Source organism: Taudactylus pleione, unplaced genomic scaffold, assembly GCF_031769625.1.
Source record: "Taudactylus pleione unplaced genomic scaffold, aTauple2 ptg000317l, whole genome shotgun sequence".
In the NCBI taxonomy this organism is placed as follows: Eukaryota; Metazoa; Chordata; class Amphibia; order Anura; family Myobatrachidae; genus Taudactylus; species Taudactylus pleione.
The window spans coordinates 2,918,664-2,932,699 of record NW_028284718.1 but is presented as its reverse complement, the minus strand read 5'-3'; the positions used below and the strand labels follow the sequence as shown (position 1 = coordinate 2,932,699).

Below are 14,036 nucleotides of genomic sequence, written 5' to 3'. Positions count from 1 at the left end.
TTGTGAAGAAAGTTTTCTAGACCTCACTAAGTGCACCTATTCCTTGTCTCCTAACTTAACAATTCAATAGTGGGCGTCAGGCTACCCCAGGACTACATACAGCCATTCTTACGTAAGTCATTTCCCCCTCACGTGTCCTCATCTTATGGAGGCTGATGTCATTGAATGATCAGAGTTAAGGTGCATACACACTAGACGATATGCTCCCTGAGCGATATCGTCTAGTGTGTCCCCGGCAGGCTGTGCTCAATGTCGTTCATGACATTGAGCACAGCCGCTGAACGATATCATTAGCGATATCGTTCAGCGCCGGGCTCTCTCACCCATTCCCTGACATGCAGCAACCTGACGAGGTCGTCAGGTTGGCCTGCATGTCAGCCCGATGAACGAGGATGACGAACGACCCGCGGGAACGCGCGTCGTCGTCATCGTTCATCTTTTTTGTGTTAAACATGGACGATAAAGTGGACGACTGAACGATAACGATATCGTTATCGTTCAGTCGTCCACTTTAATCGCCCAGTGTGTACGCACCATTAGTATATGACCGTTTTGATTTTGTACTTTGTGAAAAATTCATATTAGTGCTACAATACAATACAATGTGGAAACGGATGGGTATGAAGTCCCGACGCCGGCAGCCCGAAGGGAGAAGATCCTGACAGGGCAGGTAAGTACCCTATCCATACCCCTCTCCCCCCTAACCCTCTCTTAGTGGTGTCTAACCCTAACCTCCCCCCCTAGTGTCTAACCCTAACCTCCCCCCTAATGTCTATCCCTAAACTCCCCTAGGGGGGGCGCAGGTCTCATAACTACATCCCGGAGGAAACCATAGACTGCAACTTCCAGAATAAGAGTTTAGAAGTCTTTTTTTTTTTTTTAAATATGTATTTTATCAGAACAACAAGAACAGTGTAGCAATACAGACCAAAAAATAAAATTACTGTACTTTTGATATAGAAGAGAGAGGAGTAAGCGCTTAGCTTGTGTTTAGGTGTGGGCCTGCGATATAATCACATTTACTACAGGCATAAAATAAAATAGAATGTACAAAAATATAACCAATGTAACAAGTGAAATAACAATGATTGGTTGCTGTGGGCAACTTCTCCACGCTTTTCACTGCTTGATACATAAACCCTACTGACTCTACCAAGGAGAACACTGGATGTAAGCAAATGTCAACATCCTAACTTTCTAATAATGTAATACCTTTTCTCATGGTGTGACAACCAACCTAGAATGTCTTAGATATTATATAAAATGACAGGTATTGTTTCAGGATTACATTAATTTGGTCAAGGGTTGGATCATAGTTCAATGTTTGTCATTACCAGATGCCTGCAGTCACTGGTGTGTGGTTGATTAGAGTGTATCGCTCTCCCAGTCTGGAAATGCCAGTCTAAGGTTGTCAGTGTTAATGTAACTCAATTGTTGGGTACAGAGGAGTGCAGCATCCTGCACCACCTGTACTCTACCTAACCCTAAGGGGTATATTTACTAAAGTGTGGGTTTTCAGAAATGGAGATGTTGTCCATAGCAACCAATCAAATTTTAGCCATTATCTTCTAGAAGGTGTTAGATAAATAAGTATAATCTGATTGGTTGCTATGGGCAACAACTCCACTTCTAAAAACCCGCACTTTAGTAAATATACCCCCAAGTCTCAAGGTACGGCTGCTGATACTGGTTATTGCCACTGTCGATCATCATGTCTCCAGATCCTCCATTAACCCTCAGGCTGCTGTGGACATTTCTTGTCACAGCGTGAATTTAGGACCTGATTCAGACCCGCTCGCTAGCAAGCGATCGCTCATTGCTGGCGATGTTTGCTAATGTGCGCATGCGTGTACTTCGCAGTGTGCGTGCGCAAACTAGTATGAGCAATCGGGATGCACTCGCTCCCCTGCAAAGACAGCCCAGTGGAATGAGTGACAGGAGAGACCGTTTGTGGGTGGTAACAGGGGCAGGCCACTGGAAACGGGGGAGTGGAGTTGCGAACACAGGCGTGCCTGAGCATCTTAACGCAGTTTTCAGAGGCGTGCATAATTAACAGAAAGCGTCATAGTACACGTCACCTGGTTGAATTATACACTGAACTGCTTGCAGTAGGGTACAGTCAACCGCAAGCGCTGCAGTCAGTTACGATGGACCCCGATGTAGCGATAGTTGCATACACTTCCTGGAGATGACGTACACAAGTGGGCGTCTTAAGACTGGCTGGTGGGCGTCTGTAGACACAAAGACATAGTGGGCATGCTTATGCCATGCCGTGCGATTGCCTGCCTTGATGTCACTTAGCTGAATTTGCATACGTTGGGAGCGAGCGTCCGCATTTAGCGAGCGGGTCTGAATCAGGTCCTTAGTGTGGTGAAAGTAAGCTTGTTTTCTTGTACCTTCACTGACCCCAAAGTCAAAAATTTAAACAGCCACTGCCACAAGTCAAGCGAATACAGAAAAGTCAAGCCACCCCCGGCCAGGGCATGACATTTATCATACTGTGCACCTCCCCACATTGGCGCAGTCGGAACGGTCAGACCAGCAACCACCACAAACAGGAAGGAAGACGCTGCAATAATAGCTATCAGCAGCAGTCATTGGAGACTCCAATGACAGGTAGCACGGGACGCTCCATCCCTGTGTACGGGTTCACATCAACACCGGATACCATAGACTGTGATTCCCAGAATAGGAGATCGATGCCCTCCAATCAACCACACAACACAAATGTCTGGTTATGACAAGCAGTGCCCAACAACGTCTGGATATAATAACCAAGGTCCAACCCTTGACTAAGTTTTATAACACTGAAACAATACCTCTCAATCTTATAGAAGCATGGAAGACATTCTAGGTTGGTGTTCACACCATAAGAAACTAATAAAATATTAGAAATATATTTGGACTAAGACCCTATATAGAGACATTGTTTTACTCTGATTAGCAGGAGTGTTGGCAGTTACTTACATCCAGTGTACTCCTCGGAATACTCAGTCATTTCACTTGTTATACTGGATTTTATTTTACACCTGTAGTTAAGTAAAATTTTGAACATACCATATCTCTAAATGTGATTATATCAAAGAAGGCAATACCACACCTACACACTAGCCACTCGTCCCACTTCTTTAACTTAATTGTATATTACTATGACACCCCTAGAGAGATATCTGCTTGTCCTACACTAGTATCAGATTCCCCTCCTCTGTTTGCAGGTTTTCCTTACATTAATTGTACTGTTGGTATCACAACATCTCAACATAAGCAAATCCCACAAACAGTGAAATTTCAGACCTTCTTTGGAACTTTCCAAATATTTTATTCTACCGAAATGTGTGCATCCTCCCCCAGGGCTAGCTGAAGGCAATGGGGTTGGCCTGGCTGTTTCCAATATCTCACCTCCCCTTAAGTTTTGAGGCCAACAAGCATTTTGCCATCTATTTTATGCACATAAGAATTTAAAGAACTCATTGTATCCTCATTTTTATTTTTATTGCTATTAAGTTTGTAAACCAATAAAAAAAAAACCTCTAAAATAGATCTTATTTTACAGAATACATTTGAAATTCACTGAATAAACTTAATGTATAATGAATAAACAGTTCTGAGTGAGAGAGAAGATGCATAGGAAATTAAGTAGGGGAGGATATTGCAGCTGTATGATTTAAGTGTTTTTATTTCCTTTTTACATGTTGGTCGTATAAGACTGTGAGCCCCTAATTTTTTTCTTCTGCCAACCCAGGTTTTGTTTTTTCTTTAAGATAAATGCCCAATAAGACTTCTGTCCTCCAGCTCATAATCTGTAATAAAAAAAATCCTAGTCACTTTCAGTCCTGACATAGTCACGGGCCTGCCAACAATGGGAGTGGCAATTTCATAAAACCCTCTCTAGAGAAAATGGCTTTGTTGCATGGTTCTACTTGTAATGCCAAGATAAAGGTATCACTTGTTTGGCAATATATAAAGGTGCACATTATTTTTCAGACCAATTAATGCAAAGATTTGTCAGTGGACAGATTTTACTGGGATGTAGTTGGCATCCAGGCGGTGAAGATGCTGTCGCTCAGAATCCTGGCGCTGGAATACCGAAAGCAGTTGGAATCCTGGATTCAGAATCCCGACCGCTGATATCCCTACGATAAGTATTAGGCTTTGGGTTAGAATAGAAGTTAGGCACTAGGGGGATGGTTAAATTTAGGCTGCAGGGGGGTTAGTGTTAGGTTATGGAAGGGGGGGGGAGGGTTAAGGATAGGCTACGGGAAAGGTGTGTTAGTATACTTACCTTCAGGCATCAGAATTCTTCCTGTCGGCATCCCGACCACCTGGATCCCGTACCCAGCCCATTTCACACCATCACTTGGAAAATGTGTACTGTAACGCCATGATTTTCCTTTTTATTTGCCTAACTTCACTTCAGATGTAACTTACATGTGGAAATTTTTGGGCACCTTAAGTGAAAATGTATTAACAATATAAAATAAATACACATCTAACTGAGCACCTCCAACTCCAAAGGAATTTATTTGAAACACATGATAGAAAAGTTCTATTACCCATTTACTGTACTTAAGTGGCCCAGTGAAGCCCATTGCCTCAATTATCTTGGTAAAAGTTCCAACCTCTTCCTCCGACGGTCGGAGCTCATCTTTCGTTGTATTGTTCTACAGCAAGAAAGATTTGTTAAAAAGGAGTTTACATACATTTCCACCATACTCATACACAACAGCAAACGTAAAACAAATATTTGGAGACACAGTGTAAAAGTTTAGGTTATTTATTATCTATGTTCGATTTAACCTTTTCTTTTTGTTTTTAGATTCATCAACTAGGATGACAAAACACTTCGGTTTGGCAAAAATATCATCAGCCCTTCACCACGGTGTGTTTGTTTTACTGTCTTAGTGTCTGGAGGTTGTGTCTTTTTTACAGAAGAAGCTATAAAGACCAGCGGTTAGGTTAACAACCTTATTTATATGAAGTCACAGATGAAGAGCAGAAAATAAACATTTGACATTGGCTCCCTACCCAACAAAATATTTTAATATCAGAGGTAAACCACAATGTTTAATTACATGAATCCAAGGGTTTAGCAAAATAAAGATAAATACACTGACAACAAGGGTCTTCTTTAGGTATAGTTTACAATTGGCACTAGATGCTATTTGTGCTTGCAGAATCTGTTTGTCGGTCCGTCTGTTCATATAGGCTGTTCATAACCATGTGATGACACGCAAGTAGTAATCATTTCACCCACTTGTGTATTCAGCACTTTGATAATATGAGATATGGTAAGAACTTACCCTTGTTATCTCTATTTCTACGAAGTCCATAGGGTTCCACAGGATACCTTGGGGTATAGGTGTGACGTCAGTCGCAGGGCACCAAAGAGTTAAGCTTTCAGCCTCCCAGGATGCACTAGGTCCCCCTCCTATACCCCGCCCCCAGGCCAAGGCACCTCAGTTAGTTACCAAGCCATAGGCCGGAGGAGGAGAAGGAAGAGAGAGAACAAAGATCTGGACACATACAAGAATCACATTCTCACCAGAGGGAGACGGAAAACCGGTGACCAGAGCAAAGCCCATCTGCAGCACAGGTGCGACAGGGCGGGAGTCCTGTGGAACCCTATGGACTTCGTAGAAATAGAGATAACAAGGGTAAGTTCTTACCATATCTCATATTTTCTACTTCAGGGTCCATAGGGTATCCACAGGATACCTTGGGGATGTCCCAAAGCAGTATCCTTTAAGGGTGGGGACGCTCCTGTGCAGAAAGGAGAATCCGCCGCCCGAAGGAAGCATCCTGAGAGGCGAAGGTGTCAAACCTGTAATACCTCACGAAGGTATGGACAGAAGACCACGTAGCAGCCTTGCAGATCTGAACTGCCGAGGCACCACGTCAAGCTGCCCACGAAGGACCCACAGACCTAGTGGAATGAGCCTTCAGAGAAGGAGGGACCGGTAGGCCTTCATGAAGATAAGCTTCAGAAATAGCCATACGGATCCAGGCTGCCAAAGTTTGCTTTGAAGCAGGCCAACCCTTTTTACAGAAGCCATAGAGGACAACAAAGCGTCCGACTTCCTAAACAAAGAAGTGCGGTCCACATAAGTCCTTAAGGCCCGCACAACATCCAAAGAGGCCTCACCCACGGAAAGACCCGGTGAGTTAAAGGCCGGAACAACTATTTCCTCGTTAACATGAAACTGGGAAACAACTTTGGGAAGAAACTTGGGCCGAGTGCGGAGCACTGCCCTGTTCCCATGAAAAACCAAGAAAGGGGGTCTACAAGAAAGAGCCCCTAACTCAGAAACACGTCTGGCTGAAGCAACGGCCAGAAGGAAAACAGTCTTAGCTGTTAGCCATTTAATATCCACTGAGCCCAGTGGTTCAAACGGCGGTCCTTGGAGAGCCCTCAGGACCACAGCCAAATCCCAAGGCGCCACAGGTGGAACAAAGGGCGGCTGAATACGGAGAACACCTTGCATAAAGGTGCGCACATCCGGGATTGTAGCAATCCTACGGTGAAACCAGACAGATAGGGCCGAAACCTGTACCTTCAAAGAAACAAGGCGAAGCCCATGATCTAGTCCCGCTTGCAGGAAGGCGAGAATCCGAGACAGACGAAACTCCCGCGGTGCATAACCTCTCGGTCGACACCACTGGAAGAACATATGCCACACGCGATGGTATATCCTCGCGGAAGACGGTTTCCGAGCTCGTAACATGGTACGCACCACAGAGCTGGAAAACCCCCGGGACCTCAGCATGGCCGTCTCAATAGCCACGCCGCCAAAGACAGCCGAGTCAGGTCCGGGTGAAGACAAGGACCCTGAGACAGAATGTCCGGTCGTAGCGGCAACCGCAGAGGACTGTCCACGGACAGACCCTGAAGGTCTGAGAACCAGTGCCGTCTGGGCCACGCGGGAGCTATCAACAGGAGCATCCCTCCTTCCTGTTTGAATTTCCGGACTACCCGTGGAAGAAGGGAGACCGGAGGGAACAGGTATGTGAACCTGAACGTCCACCGGACGGACAGAGCATCCACCAGAGACGCCCCTTCGTCTCTTGTGCGAGACCCGTACACCGGCAACTTGTTGTTGTGCCGGGACGCCATGAGGTCGATTTCTGGAAGACCCCACCTGTCCACCAGTAGTTGAAAAACGTCCGGGTGCAGGGACCATTCCCCTGGATGAACGTCCTGGCGACTTAGAAAGTCCGCCTGCCAATTTAGCACTCCCGGGATGAAGACCGCTGATATGGCCGGAAGATTGCGCTCCGCCCAAACCAGGATCCGAGAGACCTCTACGAGAGCCTCCCGACTGCGAGTTCCTCCTTGCCTGTTTATGTAGGCCACGGTGGTAGCATTGTCCGACTGGACCTGCACCGGGTGACCCTGGAGAAACCGCTGTGCCTGCAGGAGAGCATTGAAGACCGCACGGAGTTCCAAGATATTTATTGGAAGCTCCGCTTCTGTCGGCGTCCACCTGCCCTGGAACAAGTGTGGACCCGAAACTGCTCCCCAGCCCCGAAGACTGGCGTCCGTTGTCAACAGGACCCAATTTGGAACCCAGAACGGACGTCCCTTGTTGAGGTGGGTCGTCTTTAACCACCACGCAAGGGACAGGCGAACCTCCGGGGTGAGCACAATCGTCTGGAACTTCAGAGACTGAGGCAGCCCGTTCCACTTGGACAGGATCAGGTGCTGCAGAGGTCTGGAGTGAAACAGGGCGTATTCCACCATGTCGAACACCGACACCATGGAGCCCAGTAACCTCATCGCCGAGTGTAAGGACACCCGGCGGCTGTGCAGACAACTGCGCACCCTTGACTGTAAAGCAGAGATCTTGTCCTCCGTCACGAAGATCCTTTGCTGTCCCGAGTTCAATAAGGCTCCAAGATGCAGAATCCTCCGAGACGGGATTAGAGTGGACTTCTGCCAGTTGATTAGCCAGCCGTGCCGTTGCAGCAGTGCAATGGTCAGGTCCAAGTGGTGTAACAGGAGCTCTGGAGATCCTGTCACCAATAACAGGTCGTCCAAGTACGGCAACATGCGGACTCCTTGCAGCCGCAGAGAAGCCGCCATGACCGTCATCACCTTGGTGAAACACGTGGTGCTGTCGCCAGGCCAAAAGGTAACGCCCGAAACTGGAAATGGTCGCTGCGGTTGCAAACCGAAAGAACTCTTGATGGCGCAAAAGAATAGGGACATGCAGGTAAGCGTCCTGTATGTCCAATGACACCATGTAGTCCCCAGGTTCCAGCGCCAGAATGATGGACCGTAGGGTCTCCATCCGAAACTTCGGGACCCGCAAAGACTTGTTGAGTGCTTTGAGGTTGAGAATCGGACGATATGACCCATTGGGTTTCTGTACCAAAAATAGATTTGAATAGAAACCCTGGCCCCTCTGGGAGAATGGAACAGGCACTATAACTCCAGCCTGGAGCATAGTGTGCAATACCTTCCGCAGCTCCGTAGCCTTGTTCCGGTCTGATGGTAGACCCGTGGTGAAGAATCGAGCCGGGGGTCTGTGCCGGAAGGAGAGGGCGTACCCGTGAGAGACCACCTCCAGAACCCAAGTGTCTGTCGTAGTGAACGACCAACACCGGGAGAACTGCAGCAGGCGGCCTCCCACCCTGGGATCCCCCAAGGGGAGACCCGGACCGTCAGGCCGCAGGCTTGTCATCTGGCTTGGGGGCCGGACGTCTGGTACTCCATGCCTGTTTCCGGGGCTTGCCCGATTTCTTAGGGCCAGCCTGTCGAGGAAACGACTGTGGTTTGGGCCTGCCCTGGGCCCTAGATGACCGAAAGGACGATGGTCCAGAACCAGAAGGAGCAGCGGCCGACGGGAGACAAGCAGATTTGGCTGCCGCCAGCGTGGCCACAATCTTATCCAGATCCGGACCGAAGAGAACTTCTCCGGTAAACGGCAACGCTTCCAGACCTTTCTTGGATCTGCGTCCGCCTTCCAGGATCGCAGCCACAAGGTGCGACGAGCAGCTACCGCTGCTGAAGAAATTCTAGACACCAGAGTACTAATGTCTAGAGCCGCCTCGTTGATGTAGGTGGCCGAATCACGGAGATTGCCAATCAACTCCGCTTGTTCGGCCGGACAGTCGGATTCAAAAGAAGCCTCTAATGAATCCGCCCAGCGCTCCATCGCTCTGGCAACCCAGCAAATGGCCATAGCCGGCCGTGCTGCCCCCCCTGCAAGGGAATAAGCGGACTTCAGGCAGATTTCTACCTTGCGGTCCGTAGCATCCTTAAGGGAGGACATGGATGGCATCGGCAATGTGGCACTACGGACAAGACGGGTCACGTGAGAATCCACCTGTGGAGGGGATTCACACTTAGCAAAATAATTATCCGCGAACGGATAAGCCACCGCCAGGCGTCTCTGCGGCTGGTATCTTTTGCCAGGTTGTTTCCACGCCTCCTCTAAATGGTCCACCAACTGACCCGAAAGAGGAAAGACTGTGGCATCGCCCTTCACATCTTTGAAAAAGGCATACTTAGATTTAGCCGCTGGGGGAACTTCGTCCTCAATCACCAAGGCTGTGCGGACCGCCCGAATAAGTCCAGGAATATATACTTTGGACTTAGCATCAGCGTCCTTAGTATGGAAAGGTTCCTGATCGTAAGGATCCAGAATCTCCCCATCATCAGACGTCCCTTCGTCATCCTCATAAGGAGCGGACAGAGACGCCACCGGCCTTTTATGAGGCCGCATCACAGACTCCCCTTGCAATACATCCGACAAGTGCTGTAAAGAACTCGTCAGGGAGTTAACCCACGCTGGCTCCTGAGAACCCGGGTGCGGGGAAATAGGGAGACTGTGGGGTACCACCAATTGTCGTGGGAACCCCTGCATGGGTGACGACACCACAGACTGCTGGGACAAACCCATCGGAGTAAACGCGGGCTGCGGAGCTAACTGGCCCACTAAAGCTGTTAACGCCTGAGCGAAACAAGCCCAGGGCGGCTCCTGTACCGGTGCTGTAACCGTAATAGGCCGCGCCATGGACAACACTGCCGGCAAAGGCCCTCCGCGCTACCCTCCCCCTCCGCTAACGGTACTTTGCACGTGGTACACTGTAGCCGGAGGGGAAAATCACTTTCAGACATGATGGCACCACGTATGTGACCTCTCTCACCAATTAAGTATTAAATAGGCGAGAGACCACCCTGCAGCACCGCACCGCAAGGGCTTTAGCAGAAAGAACAGGGACAGTAATAAAGCTGACAGTTTAGTGAAGAATAGTTACAGGCAGCGCTAGCACAGTCACATACAATGCAGAGAAATAACAATTCCTGCACTAACAGCGCTGATCACTCAACTACACAGACACAGGGCCTGGTAGGACACAGCGCTGCATACACAGACCTGAGCCACAGCGGAGGAGAGGTATGCGGGGGGACCCAGACCACGATGCTTCCTTCCAGACTTCCAGCAGCGTTCACCATGCGTTGCAGAGAAGATGGCCGCCGAGGAGCAGAGAGAAGCTGGCCTGGGGGAGGAGCGCTGACACAGGACCAGTCAGCACAGTGCAGAGAGGGCTGTGTGCAGCGGGGGAGGCGCCGGCTGTGAGACAGGGAAGGCGCGCTCCCCTGGCATGCATTTAACCCCTGGGACGCCGCAGCGCTACCGCTCTGCTGCGGTCCGCTGTCCCAGGGGGTAGTGGAAGCGCAGGTTGGTCGCCTGGCTCCACGCTGCAGCCAGTCCCCAGGGAGCCCCCTGCCTGGGGACTTAGGACCATGTGATCAGCGGGGACCCACCGCGGGACCCCGCTGCTTACCTCTGTCCCCCTTGAATCCGGCCATGGTCCGGAGCATCTGGGGTCACCGCTAGCTGTGACCCCAGACGCCCACCAGCATCCCCGGATCAGTACCGGCGTTCTGGTACCGGCGGGGTGTAGGGAAGACAGCATGGACGTCAGGACTGACTGTCCATGCTGTTCATCCAGTTGTGCAGCCACAGCTGCATGAAGAATAAGCTTCAGGGGCTCTTCTAGCCCCCACTCCAACAGGTGCACCCGACTCCGGCCGGGCACCAAACTAAACTGAGGTGCCTTGGCCTGGGGGCGGGGTATAGGAGGGGGACCTAGTGCATCCTGGGAGGCTGAAAGCTTAACTCTTTGGTGCCCTGCGACTGACGTCACACCTATACCCCAAGGTATCCTGTGGATACCCTATGGACCCTGAAGTAGAAATAGGCATTATTAAGCATGTTCTCTATGTTGAATGTGATTGTGAGTGGCCACTGTTATTGTGTGTACATAGACAAGGGAAACATACAACTTAATTTATTAGGTAATTTCAATTTAATTCTCGTTATTTTACAAGATTAGAGCATTATTGGCCATGGAATAACCTACAGTCAATCAGATTATTAAAATATTAACAGTAGCACACTTCAGCAAGCGTCTATGTGTGTGATCCAATTCAGTACTATGTTTAATAGCTCCGGGTAGAAGTTCCCGAAGCTATTCAATTGCCCTTGCTGTACCCTGCACTTAGTCCCGTGATGGTGATTACCGTGCACTAAGTCAGGTGTTCAGTAACCGGACATTCGGCATGTGCTAAGCCGGAAACCAGCATTGCGGCCTTAGTTTGGTCGGATTTCTGCTCGCACCTCTGGATGGTGCAAGTAGGTATCCACTAGTCAGGAGTTTACAGCTTGGTCATTTGAATAGCTCCAGGAACTCCTTCCCGGAACTACTCAACATAACACTGGATTGAATCGCCCCCCGATGTTAGCATGTTTGAAGTGGGAAGGGCTAGGCCAACATGCAGTAGCAGTGGCGTAGCCAGGTATTGAGGCCAGAGGGAACCAAGTATAAATGAGTGCATATGCAGGGGCATGGCTATATCATGCTGTGGTGTGGCCACATTATACTGGGCGTGGTCATGCCCTCCGAAGTTGGAAAAAAAAAAAAAAACAACAACACAATTTAATTGCTTAAACCCCCCCCCCTACTGACAATTACAACAAGCTTCATATAGTTAGAATTACCAGGCTTCCTATGCAGGAGCAAATCGCTCCATGTGTTGTGAGTTCAAGCCCCAGGTATGGCATACTGAGAGATGTGTGTTGGAAATGCAGTGGGATGTAACTGAAGGTGAAGAATGGATTGGGTGCACCTGTATGGGTGTAGGAGCAAATAATCTGAGCCTGCCTGCTCTACTATTTACTGTACAACTGTCCATGGCTCAGATGTACCATCTTCAGCACCTCTGGTAGCCGCTTCATTTAGGAAACTGGTAAAAGGGTACAAAAATGTCCTCCCCCAGATCCACTGATCGGATCCCTGTGATTGAGCGGAACCGGAGCTTCAGAGTCCGCTCATCCACCATTGCGTTGCGGAGACTCCACTTGGGACTATTTATATGTTAGGGGGAGCATTTGCTTCCCCCCTAGCTACACCACTGTAGCCAATCAAATTGCAAAAACTGCAAATGATGACATCAGCAGAATGCTGTCCTAAATTGCAATTCTGTGTTTCTGCATTAGATATTTAAATAAGCATTTCGGGGACAAGATTTATAGGAGCTTTGCCGGTTTAGCTGGTCGTCAAAAAGTCATATTCAGTCAATAAAAAACCTGACTTTTGTGAAGGTCATGGAGATTAGGCAGCAAACAATATTTTCAAATGGAATACAAGTTGCACAATCCAGGCCTCCTCTGTAACAGGAGCTTTACTTTGAGATTTGTATTTTATTGATCCTACCCTGCTTCACCCAAAACAAATTTTAGGTGATGTTATCATTCCCATGAGATTGCCAAGCAGAAAAACTAAAACCATGGTAAAAGGATACCCGGGGAAATACTGCCCTTGGAAGTGGAGTAAAGAAATGGTCTACAATAAAATTGGTAAAGAGTAGGCAGTGTGGGGGAACAATTAAGTAAACTGAGAAAGAGGGAGCAGTGTATGAAGGAGGTCAAAAGGATGGGCAGGAGAGAGTAAAGTGGAGAACAGGAAGATTATAATCCAGAAGATAGAGAACACGGTTGTACTTCTGTGAGACTCTTGATTTTGCATTTCTATATTAATACACACAGACAAAACAATAGAACCAAACTTAGGTCTTACTTTGTGTGTGGTGTGCAAAGTCCTCCATATCTGTTTTGCAGCAATCTTGTACTGTAGTGATTTACATTCATCTTTCAAAACCGTAGTAAAAGCGCGCTGATTTTTATTTAAAAAAAAAAAACACACGTCAACACAGTTTAATTACACAGGCAATAATTGCTCTAAACACTTTATTATAATAGATATGTTGCCCAACACAGCTAGGGATTGTAGATACACAAACTTTTGCATTAAGCGCTGCTATCACTACTGGTCATATGGAACACTCTCATCTTACTGCAGTTCTCACAGAGTACAGTATAACAGCATATCTCATCAGTTCATTCTCACAATTCATTTGTCTTTGCAGAGAAGATAGAATAACATTTTGTCATAGGAAAAGAGCATGTCCTCAGGACACACTACTTAATATAGATATGTAGACAGTACTGTTTTAAAAGCCTATGTGTGGACACACTGCTCAATATAGATCTGTAGACAGCACGGTTTTAAAAGCCTATCTGTTATAATATTACTGTCTGGGATACAGAATGTGGCATAGGTAAATTAAATTGAAACTAATTAGTTTCTTTCATCAGATCATTTTATTTTATTTATTAACTGTTTCTCACATAGAACAGCATATTCGGTTGCGCTTTACAATTGGAAACATAAATAGAACAAAGCTGGGAAATAACACACAGATATACAGGTAGGAAGGTCCGTGCTCGTAAGCTTACAATCTATAGGGAAATAGGCATTAATACACAAGGATAGGTGCTGTGTATTGCATTTTTGGTCCAGCCAGAATGGAGAGTTTCTTGATGGGCTGCATGATCCAGTCACACAGGAATGTTGGCCAAATATCAGGAGGATGTGAAAGAAAGATAATGTGTGAGGTTATGTGTGGACTGTGAAAGGGGATGTAATTAGATATGGAAACTATGAGGGTTATGTGGGTGGTTCTGGAA

General features: G+C 47.6%; 1 protein-coding gene across 2 annotated transcripts in view; it reads right to left on the bottom strand.

The window, feature by feature from the left end:
- The window catches only part of UQCC1 (ubiquinol-cytochrome c reductase complex assembly factor 1), a 127,558-nt gene that overhangs the window by 85,292 nt on the left and 28,230 nt on the right, over positions 1-14,036 (bottom strand). For both annotated transcript variants that reach the window (XM_088442783.1, XM_088442784.1), the window contains exons 3-4: positions 13,087-13,182; positions 4,554-4,661 (exon numbers count right to left, since the gene is read on the bottom strand). In XM_088442783.1, the coding sequence (XP_088298909.1) occupies positions 4,554-4,661; positions 13,087-13,182 (204 nt within the window). The remainder of the gene's footprint in view (positions 1-4,553; positions 4,662-13,086; positions 13,183-14,036) is intronic.